Source organism: Salmo trutta, chromosome 8, assembly GCF_901001165.1.
Source record: "Salmo trutta chromosome 8, fSalTru1.1, whole genome shotgun sequence".
Taxonomy (NCBI): Eukaryota; Metazoa; Chordata; class Actinopteri; order Salmoniformes; family Salmonidae; genus Salmo; species Salmo trutta.
Genome location: NC_042964.1, coordinates 40,184,915 through 40,209,360, shown reverse-complemented (window position 1 = coordinate 40,209,360; position 24,446 = coordinate 40,184,915). Strand labels below are relative to the sequence as shown.

General features: G+C 42.4%; 3 protein-coding genes across 3 annotated transcripts; 1 reads left to right on the top strand and 2 right to left on the bottom strand.

The window, feature by feature from the left end:
• The first annotated feature begins 950 nt into the window (after positions 1 to 950).
• On the top strand, positions 951 to 3,121 carry LOC115198918 (fibroblast growth factor 23). The gene is made up of 3 exons (XM_029761335.1): positions 951 to 1,391; positions 1,498 to 1,601; positions 1,857 to 3,121. Exons 1-3 carry the CDS (start codon positions 1,157 to 1,159, stop codon positions 2,301 to 2,303), a joined length of 786 nt encoding a protein of 261 aa, XP_029617195.1. The 5' UTR covers positions 951 to 1,156; the 3' UTR covers positions 2,304 to 3,121.
• A 1,074-nt stretch (positions 3,122 to 4,195) lies between these two features.
• LOC115198917 (fructose-2,6-bisphosphatase TIGAR B) lies at positions 4,196 to 7,920 on the bottom strand. Its single transcript, XM_029761334.1, has 6 exons — positions 7,814 to 7,920; positions 7,309 to 7,346; positions 6,973 to 7,094; positions 6,322 to 6,399; positions 6,082 to 6,192; positions 4,196 to 5,853 (listed from the first exon to the last, which is right to left on the bottom strand). The coding sequence occupies exons 1-6, from the start codon at positions 7,843 to 7,845 to the stop codon at positions 5,419 to 5,421; spliced, it is 816 nt and encodes a 271-aa protein (XP_029617194.1). The 5' UTR covers positions 7,846 to 7,920; the 3' UTR covers positions 4,196 to 5,418.
• Positions 7,921 to 9,525: 1,605 nt separating this feature from the next.
• LOC115198916 (G1/S-specific cyclin-D2) lies at positions 9,526 to 20,723 on the bottom strand. Its single transcript, XM_029761333.1, has 5 exons — positions 20,532 to 20,723; positions 19,309 to 19,524; positions 17,212 to 17,371; positions 15,259 to 15,407; positions 9,526 to 12,916 (listed from the first exon to the last, which is right to left on the bottom strand). The coding sequence occupies exons 1-5, from the start codon at positions 20,721 to 20,723 to the stop codon at positions 12,743 to 12,745; spliced, it is 891 nt and encodes a 296-aa protein (XP_029617193.1). The 3' UTR covers positions 9,526 to 12,742.
• Positions 20,724 to 24,446: the final 3,723 nt, after the last annotated feature.

Below are 24,446 nucleotides of genomic sequence, written 5' to 3'. Positions count from 1 at the left end.
TAAGAGCAAACCAGATGGGATGGCGTATCAGAACCCAAGCCTTTTGTTGAACATCACCTGATTCCAGATTTGCAGAAAAGGAAGTTGCAAATGGTATTGAATGAACAGGAGGAGGGAGCAAAACCAATCTGTTCCTGCAATAGACATCTGTTCGGGCAAGATCACCTGCTGCACAAACTAGGACTGCATGGTGAAGTGATTCCATTACAGATGTGTAGGAATCAAAAGGAAGACAGGACAATGGTTGTGCAATGCGTGTAGGAAGTAAGCTAAACGAGAAGCGGCACTGTTGATTCTACACAAGGGGTTTTATTGGACTATAGACTGGAGTAAGTCTATCTCCCCCAGTCATCATCAACTATGCACACAGTGTAATGTTAATTTGGAGCTTATTTAGTCATATTCAAGCATGGATTCATGTTTTTATAATGAAATAGAAAATACTAGATAGAAATACAGCACTACATTAGATCAGTGTTCTTAAATGGTCAAATATTTATCTAAATCTAAGACGTTGTCTTATCATTTAATTCAAACAGATTGTACCATAATGTTCCATTATTATCATAAGATTCAGTTTTCAAAACATTGGAAATGTGTTGGGAATAGGTTGTATAGATTAGGGACAGGAAACCTTAGGAATTGGTTGTATAGATTATCTATAGACTTATCTATAGTCAGTTTTCCAATGTGAAATTATGAATATGTTTCTATATCTATAAAAAATATCTAGGTCTATTATAATATGCTTACTGGACAGAGGGTTATATTGCACACACTGTGATGACATATGCGATTTAAAGATTAGTGCAAGGATCATGATTATGAAAGTGCTGATGTTTGGGAAAAATATAAGACGTCACTTTTGTACAGACATTGCTCAATGAGACTACTACGTTATTTGGTGACCAATACCTTTAGACAAACATTCAGGTGGAGGTGCACCCCCTTCCTTCCGCCGAGAGAAAGACCCACATCTGCGAATGCTGCGTAGGCTAAAGGATGTGAGCAGGAGTGGCACTTGGGTCCCTTTAAATAGAGCCGTCCTCAAACGTTGGACAATCAGATCAGCTGATGTTTGCAAACAGTTTGCTGCAGAACTCAAAGCTCCATCCGAAATCTGTGGGATACATTGTCTGTGTTTTGGGGGTAAAAGATGGAAATAACCAAGACATCTGGGATGAGGGACGTCGTCCTTGTGTTCTTACTGGCTGTTCTTCAGGGATTTCGACTAGTAGACGCTCTTCCAAACCCATCCCCTCTCCTGGGATCCAACTGGGGGAATCCGAGAAGATACGTACACCTGCAGACGTCTTCAGATGTGAACAATTTCTACCTTGAGATCAGTTTAAATGGCCACGTGAGCAAAACTACACTTCGAAGCTCATACAGTAAGTTCTTATTACATGTTGGGCGTTTGGATTTGATTGAAATTTAGTTTTAAGTAATTGTCTTTAATCTGCTTCTATAGGGTAACACAATTCATTTTGTCAACAGGTGTGATTTTATTGAAGGCGGAAACAAGAGAGCGCGTGGCGATACTTGGAGTCAAAAGTAACCGCTACCTGTGCATGGATGCCCTGGGAAACCCTTTCAGCTCTGTAAGTAAATGCCCATTTTCAATGTCCATTGAACTGAAATACATGTTTTCTGTCATATGCCTACCAAAAATGCGCTTTTACGCACGGATTTCAGACCACTTTTATCCAAACACACAGCCAATATAATATCATATTTTTACATTGGTCGAAGTGTTCTTGTGTTTAGCACTCAAATAACACTTTGAAAATGAAGTTAATTGATGTACGTTCCTAAATGGTCTGTTTAAGTGAATTCATCCATTTATCTGTTTGCAGACTGTTTGCCTCAAGGAAGACTGTCTTTTTAACCACAAGCTATTGGAAAACCACCGCAACGTGTACTACTCTTGCAGAACTGGCATTCTGCTCAACTTGGAAGGGATAAAGCAAGTGTACACAGTGGGTCAGAATATACTGCAAACCTCCCTCTTCCTGTCGGAGAAGAACACCGTGCCGCTGGAGCGCCTCTTGCACCGGGAGAAGAGAAACCGGGTGGTTGACCCTTCTGATCCGTACAACATGCTGGGTCAAACGGAGGAGGATGAGGACTCCCGGGCTATGCCGCAACTGGATGACACCTTGGAGATGGACCAGGAGGCTGAACTCCCCGAGGGACGCAACATCTCCCGGGAGACCCCTCAGTCTCCCTCCGACGACCCGTGGAACGTGCATTCTCTAAACCCCCCTCCCAGCCCCCGTATCATGAATGGAATGATGGGATAAGAGGACAGGACACTCGAAATAATTGCGCGTCTTTTTTGGAGAAAAAAGGAGTTGAGCTGAAGTCACTTTATTAAATGTTATATCATGCAAGAAGACTGCAAGAAAATACTATTGATATGAAACTTAAACATATTCCATCTAAAATTGGCCCTACTAAAATGTTGAATATGCCAGGTGACCTGCATGTTATAATGCATGTTCTTCAAGTGAGACGTTTAATTTTAAACGGAAATGAATGGTCCACCCTACAGGATATCAGAACGAATAGAAACGACATGTTATAGATGCTGGCCACGAAAAGCAAGCAGTTCGAAGAAAGTTGAAAGCATTTATTTATTTAAATCCATTCATTTATTGTTATTTATAGTATACTATTTATATGGATGCTTAACTGTTAAAGAGTCATTTTGAAAACCTGTAAGTTATGAGGAGGCTATGTGTGTGAGGGCTAGTAACATTTATCTTGAAAAAATGTATTATGTTGATGAAGAAAATATGACTTTCCGATTAATTAATTAATATTCTATTTTAGATCAATATTTTAGAACTTCAGGATGAAGAACTGTATACTCACAACCACTAAATCCTAGAATTCTATGTATGATGCAATCATATAAGTACAGGCTAAATGTGTGAGGAAGCTCTATGTGTCACATTAAGTGCGTAAGCAGGTTGACCATTGATTGACTCATTCACTTCGAGCTTCCAGTCATTAAGGTTGCGTGTCTCACGCTTCCGCATCTCATTATGGAGAAAATTGGCATACCTTAGTTTCTGCCAAACCACCATTGTCTAAAAATAAACATTTCCACGTTCTATTTTAGTTTCACTCTCACTAAGTAACATGTTGGAGGTATTTTAGTCAAAGGAACACATTACGGAGACCACTAACCTTTGTCCTGTTTCACTTTGAGGTTAAACCACGTTGACCTGGCTGTCACATCTGAGAGGAGCCTTAACAATCTCAGTGGCTGTCATGGGTGAAGGCACGTTTTTTTTTATTGATATACTGTAGATATTTTTCAATATTTCTGAGGCAGTTTATTCAAATATTGCAATATTCCTTCAAAGGAAGAACTGTAATAACACTCAAGTTGAATAAGATTTAAGCAAACACACCCATTCATGTTGAAGGATCAGATTTAGTACAGATGTTTATGCTGCCACTGGTGCCTTTGGAACATTACTCATGGTTGTCTCTGGAACAATCTAGACACAGGTCAGTAGCTGTCGCATAATTTTCAATTGCCCCAACTCTTTGACCTGTCACGCTCAGCCTGAGCACTGAAAGGTGATTTCTATCAGGTTTTAAACATGAGAAAGTCCACAACTCGGAAGTGGCCCCTCGGGTGATTAAACCGGATATTTCCCAACCTGCAAACATCCACGGGTTCAAATCCTGCTTTGCATAAAGAAACGTCAAGACTTGCACACTCTTTTGCCTCTTATGCAACCTTTAGTGACAATTACATTTGTGCAAGATCAGAGGAAGCTTGTGACCATTTATGAACACTTGAGATACATGGCCATTGAACATGTTAAACACCAATACTGAAGCCTTTTTTTGGTTGTGATTAATCAATACAATACCAAATAATACTGTAACGCTGTACTGCCTGCATATGAAAATGACAATGTGTAACAATAAAGACAACAAACTGTCAATGTGTAACCTTTAGCTAGTTTGTAAAAATAAATATCCCCCGCTCCTAGCCATCTTGCAAAAATAGTATTCCAGTGGGACGGCCATGTCTGAGTATAGGTGAACTATGTTTAAACAGTTTTGATACAACTGTCTGATATAATTGTAACTATGTAGCAGTGACAGGTTGCTTGCAGTACTGCTCTTGAGTTCATGCATAGCACACCAGTCTCACAGAAAATACACCAACTTTTGATAGTGTATAATTTATTATCTTGTAATGGACATGGACCACAATAAGAGATAACTCCATTTTGAATTGTAAAGGCTTTAAAAGATACTCACTGACATTCCTCACACTTTTCTGCCTTTGGTATAATATGACAAAAACAATACAATTAAATCTTCGACATGATCGACTTAGTAGTGGAAACAAACCACTACATTATCCACACTAAACATTCCAAACAAGTCCTCATTTCATTGGACTATGACACAGGAAGTGTTTCGTTTCTATAGAAAACTCCATGGATAATTATTGGAAGACCGGGAAATCCACTCATACAGGATATACATACATCTTGCCAATAGTTCTGCAGAATTTGCACTGAGAAATGTTCTACTGTGAAAAGGGTACATTGACAGCTAAAAAGCAAATCATTTACCCTGTATTCCCATAATACTTTGTGTCCTCTACTTCTCAGTGTCATTGTCTGTGGTTGGGTAGTCATTCCATTCTTGTGATACATTTCTGATTACATTTTTCAATAGACCGGGAAAACAGACAAACCTCAATGACAATGGAGCAAAACATTATGTAAAATAGATACATGAAATCACAACAGAGATATGGACCCAACTTCAGACTGATTCAAGTTACACCATGCGACCTCTCAAGCCAACCCACCCCGATCTCTAGCCAAATAAATACACAATCAAAAGAACAACTGAGGTAGTAAATTTTTTTGTGTTATTGCCATCGCAGTGCCAGCATCTTTTCTGCTGTTTTTAAACCTGTCAGCATTACACATCATTGTTGGAGTGACAGTGTGTGTGATGAGTCATCATTAAGGACTGGTATAGTGACTCCAAGAACATCAGATAAGGTAGAAGATACCGGTCTTCAAAATCTATCAACTTTGGGGCACTTCCAATACATATGCATAAGAGCCTAGGTCACCATGGTTACATATGTCACACAACGTGGAGGTTACTTAAAAGGTTTTAAAACAGGCGAAGATATAAACTGTGTGCAAAAATGCTTAATTTATTTACTGTGTATAAAATAAAAATAATAAATTGGTGATTAGGGTTCTTCGATGACCCTACTAAAATCTCCCCCCAACTCATATGAAATAGTAGACAGGTCACTGTCCCAGATATTCTTTACTTTTAGTGGTTTGTTAGCTACAGTAAATAATATTTAAACAGAACAGAGTAGTGACTAAACCTTTTGTGTTGCCTTGTCTATCTTTAATGTGTGATGTAACATATGTTACGGGAGGTCAAGTGGTCCTTCCTGTTGGTGAAAACACAGCGGACAGCAGAGAGCGCCAGGCCAGACTCACTGAGAGACACGGTGAGGACAAAGCGGCTGATGCCTGTGTTAGGGCAGGCTGACAACACCTTGGACATCTTCAGGCCCTGGGGCAGAGAGCACTGCAGGTCCTCCACAAAATGTCTCACAGCCACGCGGATGTAGGCCCCGTGGCTCACCACCAGGGCATGGAGAGGGACACCCTCCATCCCGTCGTCAGGCAAACCAGCCAGGGGCCCATCTGTGCCAGACTCGGCTGCACTGGCCCCAGCCTCTGTCCCTACAGCGGCAGAACTCTGTCCTGAGCAGCCATGGTCGTCAACCATGCGCTGGTAAAGCGACTTCAGAAACTTCTTGCATCGCAGCCTTACCTGGAGGGAGACATAGACACACGTTAAAATTATTCAAGGACTAAAATAATACTCATCTCCTTAGAAGAAAAAATATATATTAATGATGTGTTGAGCTTCTGCCTTGAAGTTCCGAGTTGAACCCCTGCATGGCACTGTTGGCCATGGAATCCAGCTCTGAGCTGTTGGCAGCTAGCCAACAGCAGGACCAAAGGGAAAGCTGATAAAATGTTCAGATCACAGACTAACCTGTTCCAAGGTCTCCCCTCCAGGAGGAGTATAGTCTCGACACGACTGGCCGGCTGCGTTAGCCATGTTCTTCAGATCCTCCTTGGGCCGTCCTTCTGCGATCCCAAAACCCTGTATGATTGATGAACCACTTTGATGATAATTTTCTATGCATTTTATTTGAATGTCAAACTCTAGGTAGACTGGGCTGGATCAATTGTATACTACATACATGCAATAGGAGGCATATGAAAGACTTACCCTCTCTCTGAGTAAGGGGTCAAAGACCATTTCAACGCCCGAGGAGTGAACATTGCTCCTCATAATGATTTCTGCAGTCTGACAAAGGATAAGGATGTGTGAACAATGACAGCATTGTCTTAATCTCCGCACTCACAACCAAATCAGCTACTAGCCCATCACGAGAAACTAACATTACTTCTAGTTCTACCCGCTGACATTTCTCATATCCTGTAGTCTATATCTGTGGTTTAACATATCCTCTGCTCTCTTCCCTCCTTCACAATAACATATACAATGGAGAAGTTTTGTTCCAGGAATTATTGAAGTGACTTTGTCTTATCTGAGTGTTTCCCACTGAAAAGGTGTTGTAGTAGGGAATCATTTTACTTTGACATCAGTTGCCAACATCTCCTGCCATTTTCTGCTATTGAACGGCAGTGACAGTGTAGCCGGGGCCCACAATTATAAGTTGCACACTGGGAATCTAAACTAAACAGAGGTTACATCCTACATCTGCTGTGGATTGTTAATCTTTCTGTTGGTCACCTAACCTTGTTCCCAGGCTCAATTGCTTCATAGAGCCAGCTGGGTGGATGAGATTAGTGGTCACCTAACCGTAACCTAAGTCGACATCACATGTGACACCAGTGGCATCTCAGGAAAACTCACCTGTCTGGCGCGCTGCAGGTTACTGACAAACACGTTGGAGAACCTGAGCTCTCTGAGGTACAGTCCTGCAGCCTCTGCCTGCTGGAGCCCCGGCTCTGACAGGGAAGTGTCCACCCCCTGACCTGACAGCACAAAACCAACAGGTATACACACTTAGAAAACCAGTTGGATAAGGGATTAGTCAGTGTTTGTGTGAGTGATCTTTCTTTTAACATTCCCCCTCAAGTGAACATGGTTTATAGCTAGTTCTTACAGCCTTTGGTTTTAAATCACACAGGATTCCCGAGTGAAGGTCATTACTGGTCAAGGTTGGAATGTTTACAAATTACAACATACCTTGTAGCAACTTCTCCTTGTTGTATTGTGTCTCCCCACTGTGAAAGTGAAAAGATAATAATTTAGAAAATTACATACACAGCATTATTCTAAGGATACACAGTGTCAGGGAAATTCTAGAGGTGCACAAATATCTTAAACGTTAACGTTAGTAGCTTTGATCGCTTGCATGTCTTTCAAGGAGGCTGCATGTGAGAGAGGCTTTATATGCGGTCTATGGAGAGAGAACACTCAGGGTGACACTGCTTCGATATGGTGGCAGAATAAGAAACCTATGGACTTAGCTAGGCAGCCGCTTTGGCACAGAATAATAATGTTAGATGATACATTTGATTTGAATAGGAAACACGCTTGCTAGCTAATATTGTCGGCAACGGACAGCTTCGCTTGAAGTGGTTCAATAGGGTTGTCACGTATGCAGAAGCCTACGTACATTTTATAAAATATATTATACATACAGCATCTAAACAGCATACAAAACAGAAAGGTGGTGGTATTTACTTACTGTCTAACAACGGTCAAGCTAAATGTAAGCATTTTAGGCTATTCCAAAAGACGTTCTGCCTCTTTTCTTGCTCAATGTTTACGGGTTTCTTCCTAGTTCTATGACACGTGGACGTGACGTGACGTGACGAGGTCTACTCTAACAGACCAATGGCATTGCAGAAGGTGAAAAATGAATAATAAACGTTCTCGTTAACAAGAAATACAAATGTTACTCTTATTAAGATTGTTCCCTGATCAAACACAATGATTTGAACAACTGAACAGTTCTTAGAACATTGTTGTCTAGAATAATCATTAAATGAACACTAAACGTCTTTCGTGAGGTGAAGATACCAGTTTTGTATGGGGACCCTGAATTAATGGTAAAATTATCCGAATTGGATTGCCTGTCTCACAGCCATTGGTGTGTAATGGTACCTGATAAATGTAGCCTATTAATTGAAGAGAGGGAGTTTAAGGATGCTTGCAACTGAAAAGGTACAAAACCATTCAATTTCAGTTGTATATATTTTCTTCAACAACATAGGTTGTTTACCACTCTGTATATTTTATAATCTAAATGAAAGCTGCTATATAGTACTTACTCATTACTAGTATGTCACCCCTGATGATTCAGTACTGTAATTGTTAGTGAGAAGATATAATACCCAAACAACTGGTGCTTTAGTGTTCATTTCCAAAACTATATGTCAAATATACAAAGAGAATTATAAGAAGTGTGAAGAGGTATGTGATTCTGCGATTTAAACCATACCATGCAGCCAATAATTTGTAGGTTCAAATATCATCTTGTGTGTGCGTTCATGTACATTTCTGCAACTCTCAATGTCAAAATTACAAAGAGTATAAAAAGTGTGAAGAAGTCTGTGGCTCTGAGGTTAAAACCATACCTTGCACCTGAGAGTTGAAGGTTCAATCCTCTACTCTTACACTTCAGTGTGGATTTCTGCAACTCTTAATGTCAAACATACAAACAGAGGAAGAAGCGTTAACCTTTCACTGCAGAGGGCAGTATTAGGGTCACGCAGTGTTTCTTGGTAGTCTTAAACAAATCTACTTTGAAACAAAAGAATATACCTCACAAACATGGTTATGATCTTAAAAAAAGAAAAAAAAATCTGTACCATATCAGATAGAGTTGAAATTATGTAAAATATGAATACGATTCCACTCATGAGGCCACTAGGTAATTTGTCTGCAGGAAAGGGGTACAGACTTGGTGGTTTATTAGTCATAGTACTGACTTACAGCCAAGAGGTTGTGGGTTTAATATCCTCTATGTGTGCTTTTGTATAAGTTTTTGCAACTCTCAATGTCAAAATCACAAAGAGAAGAACGTTTGAAGGAGTCTGTGGTTCTGGCGTAAGGATCTCACCCCATAAAAAGTTTGAACCCACAGACACTAGGTGTCAGATAAGAATATAGCTGCAGACACACAATAGCCTTTTGGTGCAGCATATCTTCAATCAAACGAGAAGCCATTTAGCACCCTCAAGCTTTAACTTACCTTCATATGGGCCTGCATAGTTACTTGACTGCACAGTACACCACCACCAACCCAATCACTCTACACATTTCACCTTCCCTTAATCTCATCCACCAGCTGGCTCTCTATGCACCAGTAATTTGAGCCTGGGGATGAGGTCAACCTTCCCTTAACCAGCACAGAACAGGAGACAGGTACATTACTAGCCAGTAAAGATGCTTCACTCTTTTTTGTGGGTCAAATTTATTTATTTTATTTAACAGAAGTTGTGGATCAGACACTTCTAAGGTACATGTGGTTGGCAGTGGTGGGGGTCAAAACGAACTAGAAACCCACAGTTTTCCACACTGAAAGATTACACATAAACATTATTTTTTGATCATTAAAAAAACTCACTAAATGGGTACCTCACAAAATGCATTCCACTTAATCCAATACACTGATCCTAAATGTGCCAATTAAGTTGTAATTCATAAGTAGAAAAAATAAGATACAAATATATATTTTTTATCTTCCAAATACATTTCATATAGCCATCTTTTATTTGGCACCAGGTATGATATGAAATATCTGGTATATGGTCCTCTACTTGGCAAACGACAGATCAGTGTAATCTGACAGACAAGAAAGAATTTCTGTTGTGTAAAGAGAGTAGGTGCCACGTGAATCTCCTGCCTCTCAACCAGGAAAAAATCTATAACCTATCAAAATGCATCAGAGTCAGATTTGATTCCACTAACTCCCTGAAGAACTTCTGAGTTGTGAGGTATTGTCCAATGAACCTGAGGTACAAAAACATTTCAATGGTAGAATGCAGCAAGGAAACAACCAGATAAATGGAAAGAAGAGAGTAAACATGCTATTTGAGAAAACTGCAGACTTCCAGTCGAAGACATGTCCCACTTTACCACTCTCTCCAGTTTACATACAACAAGGAAAAGGCAAGGAAACAATAAGATACTTTAAAATTCATAATTTAGCAGCACACTCAAGTGAATATCACAATTCTAAGATTGAAAAACAAAAAGCTTAATAGCAGCAAGAAAAAGATATCAAAGATAAACAGATCCATTTTGGCTTTCATCACTTGGAAATTAATTTAAGTAATTAACATCAACAAAACTTTAAATGCTTACCCATATCTTTTCTCAGTTTATAGCAGATTGCGTTTAATTGCGAAAAAGCAAATATGTTTTAAGTACTTTCTGCATTGTTGAACGTGGATGCCAAAAGTAAAGAGCAAAGTTTTCTGCCTATAGGTTTAAAGACCGTATGTTATTATTATTTTTTCTGAAAAACAAGCTGAAAAAACTATGAACCAGAAAAAAGACATTATGATGTGTAATCCTTTCTTAGGACCATTATGTTGATTTGGATATGAAGCAGGCAAAAATAAAATTCAAGTTAAATGGATGTAATCAAAGAATCAAGTCTAGATGTGATTTTTAAAGCTTTCCTAGGTTTGCATTGCAAATGATTTGGTTCCACGTTGGTAAACCCTACTCCTACTCACTGGTCAGGAAATGCTTTCTAGTCCTTGTGCATAACCCTAAGTGGGAATCCAGCCCAGAGAATATCAAATAACTTAAAGGAAAAAAAATCATAATAAAAAAATAAAACATTGAAAACCCACCTACCCCGTTTGATAACCATCCCCTTCAGCTTTTAAGGAACATGTTTTTAAAAGTGCATTATTTAGGTTGATCCAAGTCTTTGACCATGACTTAGGTATCTAGTTGAATGTAACGACAGGAGGCCCTTTCAAGAAAGGTTCCAGCACACCAAACTGCTCCCTCGTGATCAACTCTTGACCTATCAGAATGACAACCGTCTGCAGCCCTTCCAATTAAGAACAGGCTTGTTCCGGTGTGCCAATCGGGAGCTTCCTACCATGTCTTCATCCATTTCCCCCTCATTTCAACTGTCTGCAGTCCTTCATTTCATGGCACCAATCGTGCCATCTCTTGTTCCACTCTCAAAACCTCCCTTTTTGCCATCTCTCACTCTCCAATAGGCTACTCCACCTTTGCCAAACTTGCACTGCTCTAAATGTTCCAAACACTCCAACTCTACAAAACTTTTTTAACAATCCATCTGACACTAACAAACAACTGTAGTTTCATTTTCATCTCCAGACTATGACCATCCCTCCAACATGCTGTCTCCTTTTCCCTAGCATTGGCTTTGGCTGACCCAGAACAAAAACATGCTTTCACGCCAACTTTACTGACAGACTTAAAACAGTGGTCCCTGGTTTAAAAGGTATATACGATCCTCAATCATTTTCTAATAACGTGCAGGAGTTTCTCAGAGCACACAATCCAATAACATATAACAAAAATAGCCTTGTTCATTTCCAAAAGTAAATATTGGCTTGGTATTAACTTGGCAATGAAATCAAGACCTTAACAGCTGATAGTTGTTCTATCCTCACTCTCACCCTTAGGGGGCAGTATATAGACACCCTCAGGACTCCACACGCGTGTCTCTCTACCCCCTCTCTCACTCTCTCTCTGTGTTCTGTGTGAGTGGGCCCAGCCCTCTCCTGGCCAGCATATAAGAGCATAAATAGGAAGCAGTGCTACAGATGCACAGTTTAGCAGGCAGGAGATGCGGCTCTCCTCGTCCTGTACATTAGCTTCTCCTAAATAAAGGTGTATGAACACTGTGCAGAACCAAACCAGCACTTAATGTAATGTAATGCACACAGTACTACAGGGGCTTCCTGTATTTGAAACTGAGGGAAACACCCACTCACTGTGAAATTGATAAATGCTTAATAATGATTAACAATTATTATTAAAATAATTGTAAAACTAAATTATATTGAAATAATGATAACAATATTTAGAATAACAATAATTATAATACAATAATATGAATAATAACTAAATGTATTTGCTAGCTTTTTTCGAGTGAAAAACTATATTTGGTATTTTTAATCAAGTAAAAAACTAATATTTCTATATTTCATAATTCAAGTATGCAAATCTATTCAGGTTTCCTTTCTGCAAACCTAAGGCTCTTTCAAAGTTTTCAAATACATTTTGTGTCTAAAAGAGCTTGTTCAATTTAATATGGCACATTTGTCAATATGTGACCAGCTAAATATAGATGGGAGCCGCCCATTTCATTTTTTTTATACCTATTCTCTATATTGTTATTATCAGTTGATAATTCCAGCATGATGCCATTGACACCTCATAGATTGCCATCCCAAACTTTGTGGGACCTCACAGGTTGACTTAACAAACAAGGGTGGGAACCCGTAGGTTGGTGAGGCATTTAGTGGTGGGAGTTCACTGGTTGACTTGGCGTATGTGCTGGCAGCTCATTGCTTGACATTGCGAATGTTGTTGCATCCCATAGATTGACAGAGTGACGTGATTGGTGGGAGCTCGCTGGTGGACGTCACTCTTGTAGATGGTGGTGGTGGGAAGCTCATAGGTTGACGTCGCGTACGTCTGTTGGGGTGCTGGACACGTCTGTTGGGGTTCTGGACTGGTCTTGCTGCTCCATGGCCTTGCTGCCCGGCCTGCCTAGGGCCTCCTGCCTCTGCTGCAGGCTACTGGCCAACACCCTCTCTATCTGCTCCTGACACGCCTTCAGACAGTCCTGCAACAGACACAGAGAAGAGACATCAATACACTAACATCTCTACTTTAGGTGCTGTACACACACACACACACACACACACACACACACACACACACACACACACACACACACACACACACACACACACACTCTTGATTGACCCCAGACACCTGTGGACGAACACTTAACGCTGTCACGCAGTTTCACATTCGACATCTGACTGTTATTGGAACAGCTTTGGTCACATGCATGGCAGGCCAGACCGGGAGGGTATTATGAGTCTTGTGATAAGTGGTCGTGCCTGTTTCATGAGTCACTAGAACAATGGGTACCAGCGCACACAGACACCAGGCAGAGAGTGGCGACTATTGGGCCTTTGAATCCTCCTAAACACACGTGAGGTGTGGGTAGAACATTCCTAATAGTCCTAAAGTGGAGAATGGGCTGGACTTCCAAATGGTTACATATTCCCTTTATAGTGCAACATTTTTGACCAAGGCCCATTGGGTTGTTGAGAGGAACACAACAGCCCTGAGACCAAAGAAACCTTTCTCATCACTCAGGAGACAGTGGGTGAATGTGAAAAGTAATTTCTCTGATTCTGTGCGTCCTCTCGTGGGAGGTCTGACTCTACGGAGCCAAAAGCACGGGCCTTAAAGAGTGTACACAGCTCGCAGAGGCCAACATTCCTTTGAAATGTACGGATAATTAAAACTTAATGGGCCGCAGTCTGAGCGCCAGTGTTGCCATGGCCACATAATAACCACAAGTCTATCGAGAGCTGCTGGGTTGTTCCTAGTCTTAGACTGACTGTGGTTCCTGAGTCCCTGTGTGCTGCTGAACTGGACTCAGGTTCCATTGTGTAAGCCAAGGGAGCAGACTTACAGTGATAAAGAAATATCTTAGACTACAAACAGCGGTTTATTCTGTGATGTAAAATGATAGATTTTCGCATCTACAGTATATATACATATACGGTGCCTTCGGAAAGTATTCAGACCCTTTGACTTTTTCCACATTTTGTTACGTTACAGCCTTATTCTAAAATGGATGAAATAAATAAAAATCCTCAGCATTCTACACACAATACCCCATAATGACGAAGAAAAAAACAGGTTTTTAGAAATGTTAGCAAATGTATAAAAACTTGAAATACCTTATTTACATAAGTATTCATTCAAACCCTTTGCTATGAGACTCGAAATTGAGCTCAGGTGCATCCTGTTTCTATTTGATCATCCTTGAGATGTTTCTACAACTTGATTGGATTCCACCTGTGGTGGATTTAATTGATTGGACATGATTTGGAAAGGCACACAGCTGTCTATATAAGGTCCCACAGTTAACAGTGCTTGTCAGAGCAAAAACTAAGCCATGAGATCGATGGAATTGTCTGTAGAGCTCCGAGACAGGATTGTGTCGAGGCACAGATCTGGGGAAGGTTACCAAAACAATTTTGCAGCATTGAAAGTCCCCAAGAACACAGTGGCCTCCATCATTCTTAAATTGAAGAAGTTTGGAACCACCAAGACTCTTCCTAGAGCTGGCTGCCCGGCCAAACTGAGCAATCGGAGGAGTTACTCTGACAGAGCTCTAGAGTTCCACTGTGGAGATGGGAGAACCTTCCAGAAGGACAACCATCTCTGCAGCACTCCACCAATCAGGCCTTTATGGTAGAGTGGCCCGACGGAAGCCACTCCTCAGTAAAAGGCACATGACAGCACGCTTGGAGTTTGCCAAAACGCACCTAAAAACTCTCAGTGTTAGGAAATCTGTGTTTGTTTCTCGTCTGCCATTTCCCCTGGAAAGATGGAGCCTCTGTTAGGCATAAGAGAAGAGCTAAAGTGGGAGCCATGCAAAGGAACTGCCTGCCTGTGTCCTACCACAAGAATGTGGGCCCTGGGTTCTAAGAAGACATTCCCTCGCCTCCGCTCTTTATAGCTGCAGTCTAGGTCCCGAGCCAAGACCCACAGGCTCTGACTCCATGAAAAGTAAATAGCTTCAATGTGCGACTACTGCAGGAATACTGTAGCATCGCTCTTGTTTACCAGGAAGATCTCCGTGCTCCAAGCCCAGGAACGTTGGTGAATAGCTAAGTCTAACCGGCAGGCGAAGAGGGTGTCCGTGCCCAATGTTGGAACACAGTAAGTATTTTGCGCTATACGCTCGCCAACACTGATATTACCACCTCTTCAAACGTTCCCCGCCATGCTCCTAAAATGTTGGCCGTGTAGCACTTACCTAGCCTGATATCAGATCTGTTTGTGCTGTCTCGCTAACTCCTCGTCATTCATTGACATAACAAGGAATTGGCCAAACAGCAAAAACAGACCTGGGATCAGGCTATAAACGCTACTTACCACCTCTGTGTTGGTGATCTTGGCCAGCAGGTCAGTCAGACGGTCTCGACTCAGGGCCTGGTCTGATTGGTCCAGCTGCAGGCCGCAGACGGCCGCCCCCACGCTTCCCGTAGCGATCATGGAGGGGGGGTTCATGGCGAAGCTGAAATCTGAGGACAAGAGACAACATGATCCGTCAGTCACCTGTCAGACATCAGTGAGTTCACAGCAGTCAAGGGGTGACAAACCAGAATCAGAGTTGCACATTCACGTCAAGGAGTAGTCCAAAGGAAGTGAGGAAGCATTTAAAAGAGGGGGAAAAAATCTACAATATAAATTACAAACTGAGTTGAACTGTACTTTCCCACAGACTAACACATTCCCACAAGATGCACTATCAAGTCAAGATGTTGTCCAAATGAAGTAGCCGAGCATTTAAAGACGTTCAAACATCTTCATAATCTCTTAATATAAGTTCTTAAAGAGCTTAACCCAACTTTCCCACAGTCTAACACATGTCCAACATGGCCGTGGTGGGGCCTGTGTTTTTCCCTCACTCTGCCTCAGCTGTGATTAGGAAAACAGAGCAGGAATCCTCCTACTCAGTGAGCAATGAGTTCCAGGAACGTCTTCCTCTTGTTCTCCATCAACCAGGCCCAGAGCCCTCAGCGACAATAGCCCTGCCGGCTGGCGGGGGAGGGAGGAAGCAGGCCTGGAGGAAAGGAAATGGCCCTAACGTGGACTGGGTTTAGCTTCAGCTCCAGCTCTAGCCCAAGCACAGTCCAGCCAAGCACAGACCCTGGTCTCTGTGCTGTGGCCTTCTCGCTCTTTATAGAAAGAGGATGTGACTGATAGCTTTGGATCAACCCCAGGGAGTAGTCCGACCACTCTCGTCTCCTCCTCAAGAGGCCAGCTGTGCAGAGGCCAGAGAGCTCCCCTGTCATGAGAGCAACATTCAGTGCAGCACATAAAACCCCAAACATTTACATTACTGCTAAACCACAGCTGACTTTTTTTTTATTGTGGCTGTTTTGCGCTTGTGATATAAACGGGCTGCTTATGAATAGTGGGGAGACCGCTGAAACACGCCCCCCAAAAAATGCAACACTAAAATGGCACTTAACAGCCACAGGCCATGAACCTCATTGAAGGAGCCTGTGGCTTGAATAACATAATGTAGTAAACAAGGATTTATGGGCCAGATCGGATCAAAGAGACACATGGCAGTAAATCTCAATACACCAAAGTGGACTTTTTTCCTAAGCTGTATTTCCTCCCTCTAAAATTGTCTGACGTGAAAGATGCAATATATAGAAGAGAGGTCAGCTTTTGTGACTGTCTTATTAATGCAGTCCATTCAATCAGAACAAGGACATAGGAGGTAGGGGATACAGTAGGATATAGGAAAGGAAAGAAACCCATTGGGCTTCACCCTAAGAGGAAGACCGCCAGCTGCCAGTTCTGACTTATCAAACCTGGAAGGCCCTCTGTCAACAAACAATACGCAGAAAGAGAGAGCGAGAGAGAGCGAGCAACCCAGCTGCTGCACCCGAGTCATCCTAGTCCACAGAGGAGGAGGTCGAAAGGGGAGCCAAACAGCAGGCGAGGAGACTCATCCACCCACTGTCATCACAGGGGGAGGCTAACCTAAACACTACACGCACTGAGAGGATTCTCCCAGCCTCCTTTAACTATACTATTAATGCCTTATATGCTCAAAGTGCTCTCGATACAGCTTGCATCTGCTTTTAGCAGCCGTTCTAATGTAAAGATGACCCAATTAGGGTACGAGCAGTGTTCCAGTGATGGGAAGAGAAACATGGAGAGCAGCCATTGGATGGATGTGTGTTTGTGGTCCCTGCCCTTAGACTGCTGAGTATAGGGTCAGATGAGTGCAATCAATGAGTCACGATGTCAGATAGATTGTAAACGAGAATTAGCAAGACTATCCTATCAGGAATTTCCTGTTATTACCTGTGGCACACAGGGCGATGAATGTCTGTGTGTGCTTGCGGACCACAGATAGCTTCTCTTTGGGCAGGGGCAGTCTGTGTAGGATGTGATCCACAAAGTCGTTTGGGATTACTGCCGCCATGTTCCACTTCAACTTCCCTAGGACCACCAACTCCCACTCCTAGAGGACAGAGACGGAAGGAAGAAAACAAAGCATGAGAAGAATTGAGAGCAGCTGTTGCTTAGCGAGGAATCTCTACCTGAAAATAGATTGTTGGTATTCAGCAGTCATAAAAGTATGCCTTATTTACATTGAAGAACTACTAAAATAGTGATTTTGTCAAGACAGCATAGGCAGCACTCTATAGAGATGAGATGATGACATGGAATTAAATAATAGTCCTTAAATAAAACAAGTGTAATATACACAACTGAAATACTTTATTAAAGTAAAATAATGTGAAATGATGGTTAATAAGTGATAAGCGGTAATGGGCAGTCTACCATTATGGGACTTTTATTTGTGGTTTTATTCTGTTGCACTATAGGGTATTGAGGGGATGTTTGAGGATTATTGATCCTATTACTTTTCTGTTTGCCATGAAATACCATGCATACCAACAAGTCTGTCTCAATTCAGAGGAGAGATCGTTCAACACCAGAGCAACATTTTCCTTGACTCTCTCTTTGCTCTATCTCTTGCTCGCTTCCCTCTGTCTCTCTTTCTGAATATTTGTCTGCATGGTTCTCTCATTGCTCTTTGTGTGACGTGTCGAGCCTCACCACTGGTTCCAACTAAAGAGACAGCAGCATCGCAGCCACAGTTGCTTCCTTCCTGTCACACGCCTTAGCTAGCGTCTTTGGTCTGCACCGTCCGCGTTGGTTAGTGCGCCGCGGGGTGCTTTCGTGTTAAAAGCAACCTCACCCCAAGGGGAAAAGGAATGGAACAAAACAGCTGATGTGACAAATTCAGCTGATCCCCGACTGGTTTCATCTTTTGAGATGATGTGTCAACCCAAGACGGAGGCTGTGGCAGGGAATGCCCATGTTTACTGAAACCCCTCTGTTAGCGAGGACAGGGACAGGCCCTTCTCTGAGCAGCTCTCTCAGATTATAGGGGCAGTCCAGGACAAGTGCCAGCCCTACAGCAAGACTTCATTCATCTATATGTGTTTCCTACCAGCACAGCGCCACACATGCAAACGATTAACCTATTGTAAGCCCGTGGAGAATGTTGACTGAAGATGTGCAGGGAGGAGGTCTGTTGTTGCTGCTGTGCTCACTTCCTGGACAGCTGCCCTTGCTAGAAACCCCCTGAATTCCCCTCTCTCTCCCAGCTGATGCACCAGCAGTGGCTCATTGACAAAGAATCTCAATTTCACCATGTCTCTTCTTAGCCTGGTCCCAGGTCTGTTTGTGCCATCGAGCATGAGTTGGCATTACTGTGACCTTAGGAATTGGCAAGAGCACAAACACATCTGGGACCTGCCTCTAACTATAAGTTTCCATTCACAAGGGTTGTGTGATGATGCAACCCCAGTAGCTGGACAGCAGAGGAGAAGAGGACACAGTCCTATAGCTCTCCTATGGTGATTCATATTTAGCCCCTTGAGCGACATGGGTGGGACATCCCATTTACTGCAGAAATATTGATGTTATGGTAGGGAGGAATGTCTTATCTGATACTAGGGAGTGACAGACTTTAAATGGTTGCTAAGAGGGTGGGCTGGTTAACTGGGGGGGGGGGGGGGGGTCCCTGTGGGATAACCTGTGAATAACCGGCCCCTGAGAGAGATCAATCATTCAATTAACAACAGAGAGTGGTCAAGAAAACACAGTTAGATATTATAAAACGAGACAAACTGAATAACTGCCACTAGGTGGCAACACAGGCCACTTTAGTTCAGACCTGATCAGGCACTCTCATGCATGCATAGGCCCACTGTATGGCCAAGGAATGAATCAAGTCTCCAGAGCTGTACACTGACATATTTAACTAAATATGGCAGAAGAAACAATTATAATATTGTACAATTATTGAGCTATATTTGAGAATGTATGATGCTTTAAGTAATTGCATACTTTTCCATGCATTAAGAGAAAACAATAGTTTCTTACCAGCAGCTCCCTTGGTGTGATGGAATTGTCTGTGTACATGCACAGCTTTTCTGCAGTTAATGGACGACTCTCCTTTAACTTTGTTGCAAGGAACATGCATACAGCTCCTAGAAGTTGCAAATAACACTTTCTAGTGGGCTCCACCGCTAAAAATCTGTCCAAATAATTAATAGCCAAGGGGAAAACGTCTTCCTCACTCTTCTCCTCTTCACAAACCTGGTGGGAGAGAATATTATATTAGACCTACTATTTTTAATTATTCTATCAATATTTACATGAATGTCTGCAGAAACAAGAAAATATCCCATTTCAAAATGTGCATGATGGGAAAACCAAATGTGATCTATATTCTCTTAGTGGATCCGCATTAAAAGCTTCAATATTAAAGTATATCAAAGATCTCAGTCATCATAGCCTGTAGCGGAAATCGTCCCCAAACACCCACGCTGCTCATTTCGCCATGTCCGTCATATTTTCCAAAAAGAATTACAAATATAAATAAATTAGCTACAGCAGGGAAATTGTATGCGTAATGTTCATAAGCCATTCCTAAACCATTCCCGAAAATTGTGAGAGTAATTTGTCTTAGATTAAAGTTCATAATGGCAAAAACGAAAGTACCCTGTGCGTGCTTGTTGTTTTAAGGCAGCAACTGGAAATAATATTTCAAAAAATGTTCATAATTATTCAGAACGGACAAATTGGATAAATTCAACATGAAAATGAAGCTTAGAATGTCTTCTTTCATTTGACTGATTCCATGACCAATACAATCCAAGCTGTTGACATTCAGCGAACTTAAATGCATGGGGATGACTTTAGCTAGCCTGCTGGAACTTCCGAGGCACCACATGCCTTGCATGGGTCATTTCTCCGTGAATTAAATTGTAAAAATTCGGCTACATGCCATGCATTCATGTCAGCTCTCAAAACAACCATGCTATGAAACTAATAATCCATCTGAATAAATGCACAACCTTATTACAGAGTTATTAGAACACGCGCCTATGAGCAACATGCTAAATTCTTACACAAAAATGCACACACACTCCTGTAGGTTGATTTGGATTAGAGAAATCAAATCGTATTATACAGAGCACACTTATTAGAACGAGAGAAGTAAATGACATGCCTTCAAACAATATACCAGACCAATGCACACATGCCTTCAAAACAGCATTATACCTGACCAATGCACATGTAGGCTAAAAACCCTCACAAACCTCGTGCATCCATCCTGCAACCATTCGCCTCATATGTGGCTGAATGTCCTTCTGGACACATTTAAAATACGAACATTGCGGTAGAAACCTGTCTTCAATGGTTAGCAGACTTTGCAATACTCTGTCGTCATAGAGAATGTTGGGGTCAATTTTGGCTAGCACGACTTTGTCCTCGAAGCAAATAAGTTCCATGGTTCGGTTCTTGCCTTTGCAGAAAAAATAATAATAACGTCAAAACAGTAGTGGGGACAGTATAAAACAGATGGATAAGTAGGCTATTCGGGAGGAAGCATGGGTGAGACTGCAGCGTTTATTCCAGCGTAGTCCTGCCACTCGATAGCCTGTTTCCTCTCAGCCCTGGGCTTTAGGCTACTTGCCGCTTATTGAAGTCTGAATAAACACAGGGTATGCTATAGCCTATGATGCAAGCATATCTCATTCTGCACAACAGTTGGCTAGGCTATAGTGATAAATTGTACAACAAGCTTTTTCTCTGTCTCTTGCTGTGCTGCTAGAAGCAGGAACCGGATGAATGCCACCTCACTCGTCTAACTTGTCCGTCTCCCCACCCCAACTCCTGTCTCACACATGCGCTGATGCAGTGAAATCGAAAATTAGGCTATAGAAATGTCAGGCAAAAACCTAATCGATCACACTAGCATTGTGAGGTTTCTGTATCTCTTACATCTTAGTTTGTCATATTTAACCAGGCTACTGCTTCTACTACGGCTAACGAATATGAAATAACCGTGTTATTATAAGATTATAACTAGGCTATTCTTAATTGGCACTTAATTGGTTAATTATCAAGAGCTTGGAATCTATCAAACTAAACTGCAAGTTTTTCTTTAGTTCAACTATTTCAATGTTTACGGAACAATATCCTATACTGTTGAAAGAGAAACTAAACATCATTGAGCTGAGAAAGCAGCGTCTTACTGGGATGATTTCACAAATGTCCTCTTTCACAATCATTACCCAAAATAACTATGAAATATGGAGTTTCATTGAGAGAAACAAACTGCTGCAGCACCTGCTGAGTTTTTGTGAGAACGGAATGCCCAGAAAGAGACGGAATTGTCTCTATGGGAATGTCAAGGTTAGTCAGATTAGTTTTACTTCAAAGGGGACAGGCTGAAAGCATTCAATTTGCATTCCACTTTCAGGTCAGACAGATATGCAATTAATATAGGCAAGTTGACAAACTCAGCTATGGTGTGCAGGAGTCTCAGCTGGGACTCTGGCTGCCATGCTCATACCAGGCAGCCATAATCCAAACCTTGGGGGAAACGGAGGTGTCAGACAGATAAATCTCCCTTTAGTCAGTGCTGCTGTGTGTGCATGTGTCTAATGATAACACGTGTCAGCCACTATCACACAGTCCAAGTCGCACAGAGGTAACAGAGACTGGGCAGAGCCCTGGGAAAACGTGGAGGAGCGTGAAATCACCTTGATCCAAAGATTCCTGCTGCATACCAGCCCACTGAACCCATTAGAGCAGGGGCTCCGAGACATACAGGCCCCCAGATCAGAGCAGATCACAGGATGACACCAGGGTCAAAGAAAGAGACACAGACACACACAGACACACACACTGGGGGAGAGAAAGATAGTGGGGTAAAGAAAGATATTAGCTAATCCCTGAAATTGGCCAGAAGGTCAACGTCATTATGTTAAGAATGATGTGTGATCGAGTGAGTAATGCAAGCGAAACAGGTAAATAAATACTGCAATGAAGTGTCAGTTAGCTGCCAAACCTGATTATAGCGTGCCCACATAGACAGGGCCCCCAGTTTTGTTCCTGACAGTCTGACCCGTCAGGGAAAACTCAGGGCACCACGATGGGACATGAAGAGGCACAATGTCTATTTTGGTTTATTTGCAGCAGAGACGAGCATTCCAAGCTGGAATGCCTGTGTGTGAACAGTCAGTGGTGAGAAACTCAGAGCTGCGGAGTGGTACTGGAAGCCAATGCGGTGAGATAATTGCATTACAGATATCGGGTAAGGGACATGACATGCACAGCTTCAAGGTTTGTGTGTGGTAATGGGGTTAACACACTCGGTAGAGTTATGTATGTGTAGGGTAGTAGGCATTTTACATAAGAGACTCACATCACTCCGATGGTTCTTCTCCAGAGCAAAGTGAACCTATGTAGAAGCCAGTGAATGCGGAAAAGCTGACCTGGCACAGAATAAAAACCATAGAGAGCAAAAGGCATGTGGGTTGGCCTGACTGCAGCCTAAGTCATTCCTTTCAATTTGAGTCCTGTTGAAGACTGAGGGAAGATTATTAAATATTTACATAGAAAACATAGACAGACACACAGATGTAGTCTATGCAGACATGCATAAACAGTTAAATTTACCTTCAGACGAGCTAGAGAGAAATTATTGGATAAAACTATACATTCAGAACAAGAAAAAGAGGGGTGTTTCCCACATTCTGCATTGAGAGATTCTCAGGGAAACTGAAAGCCCTTATTCTAAACCCAATGGCAACATTTGAGAAGACAATGTTGAGACAGTAAGCACTTCTGGGTTTAGTCTTTGGTCTTGAACACAGACCTGAGTCAATGGTTCTGTCCCCCCTTCTCTCAGCCCCTCCTATATACAACTCTCCCTTTATCTCTCTCTCCCTCTATATCTCTCTCCCTCTATCTCTGTCTCTGACGTCCATCAGCTTGTGTCTCTCACTCGTAACCAGCATCTCTCCGAGAACATTGGCCTACTCTGTTCCTTCCATACACTCAGGAGTGAGGGAAAGAGAGAGGGCGCAAGAGAAGGAGGGGAGAGGAGGAAGGGAGGGAAGGGGGGGAGCGCCTAGCACAAAGGGGGAGCTTGGATTAAGTCACGAGCAGCTAGCGAAATAGGTCGGATTTTTACTGGGTGAGATCACATCCTCTCCTCTGAACAGAGAACAAAACTCATCCTCTGATGCCTGAGGAGCGCACTGTGATGAGCCTGAGACGGGGTCTGTGTCTCTGTATGTCAACCTGTACGTACGGTATACAGTATGCGTACATGAGTGTGATGTGTGTGTAGGCTATGAGCGAGTGATGTAGCTCCTGTGAACGCCATTCTTGGTAGAGGGACTCTGCGTTATGTAACTAACCAGGCTGAGGCTGAGGCCCCCCATGCTGCTCCGTCTGTCAGCTCTACAGTCAGTTCACAGGAGGTTGGTGGCACCCTAATTGGGGAGGACGGGCTTATGGTAATAGCTGGAGCTCCATTAGTGGAACGGTATCAGCTACATCAAACACAGTTTCCATGTGTTTGATGCCATTCCATTTGCTCCATTCCTGTCATTATTATGAGCCGTCCTCCCCTCAGCAGCCTTCACTGAGTCAGTTCCCTTCCTCTCCCTCCGGTTGCTTCTCCTCACGTCACAGACATCTCAAGGCGGTGAAGAAGGGAAGTGGTCTGAGTGGGAGCCAATAGGCAGTGGGCTGCCTGTCACAAGTGGACCGGGTCTGTGCGGTCAAAGATCAGGGGAAGGGAGAACACAAACAAATAAGATTCCGGTGAGGGAGCTCCTGTCAGCAGCAGCGTCGGCTGGTGCTTTCTGAGTGGGGAGGATGCTGTATTTGGTTGTGCTGGGCTGAGGGGGTGTGTCCTTGCGACCACCAGCTTCCTCTTTAAAGGCGGCTTCATCAGGGACAGGATGTCCAACAGGAAGACAGGCCCAGGGGGCAGATAGACCGACTAGCTGGTCATACATACAGTTCTATACAAACTGATGATTGCTGTTTTTCTGTAGCCTGTTGAAAATATGGTGTGTTAATCAGTGGCGAGCAGATTCCAGTAAAACATTTTCATATAAATTTATTTTAAGGCGCTGGCCCCACTTGTCTACAAATAACATTGCTTTCTTTGTCTTTGTGACTTCCCTCCGTCTTTGCAACATTTCCTCCCC

Bases quoted from the DNA above. Each gene is read 5' to 3' on its own strand.
- LOC115198918 (XM_029761335.1), top strand. From the start codon at position 1,157: ATGGAAATAACCAAGACATCTGGGATGAGGGACGTCGTCCTTGTGTTC. The intron at 1,392-1,497 runs GTAAGTTCTTAT...TTTTGTCAACAG, and splicing joins TACACTTCGAAGCTCATACA to GTGTGATTTTATTGAAGGCG. The intron at 1,602-1,856 runs GTAAGTAAATGC...ATCTGTTTGCAG, and splicing joins TGGGAAACCCTTTCAGCTCT to ACTGTTTGCCTCAAGGAAGA.
- LOC115198916 (XM_029761333.1), bottom strand. From the start codon at position 20,723: ATGGAACTTATTTGCTTCGAGGACAAAGTCGTGCTAGCCAAAATTGAC. The intron at 17,372-19,308 runs GTAAGAAACTAT...TCTGTCCTCTAG, and splicing joins TCACACCAAGGGAGCTGCTG to GAGTGGGAGTTGGTGGTCCT. The intron at 15,408-17,211 runs GTAATAACAGGA...TCTTGTCCTCAG, and splicing joins CATCGCCCTGTGTGCCACAG to ATTTCAGCTTCGCCATGAAC.
- LOC115198917 (XM_029761334.1), bottom strand. From the start codon at position 7,845: ATGCTTACATTTAGCTTGACCGTTGTTAGACA. The intron at 6,400-6,972 runs GTGAGTTTTCCT...ATCCTTTGTCAG, and splicing joins ACCTGCAGCGCGCCAGACAG to ACTGCAGAAATCATTATGAG. The intron at 6,193-6,321 runs GTAAGTCTTTCA...TCAATCATACAG, and splicing joins ACCCCTTACTCAGAGAGAGG to GGTTTTGGGATCGCAGAAGG.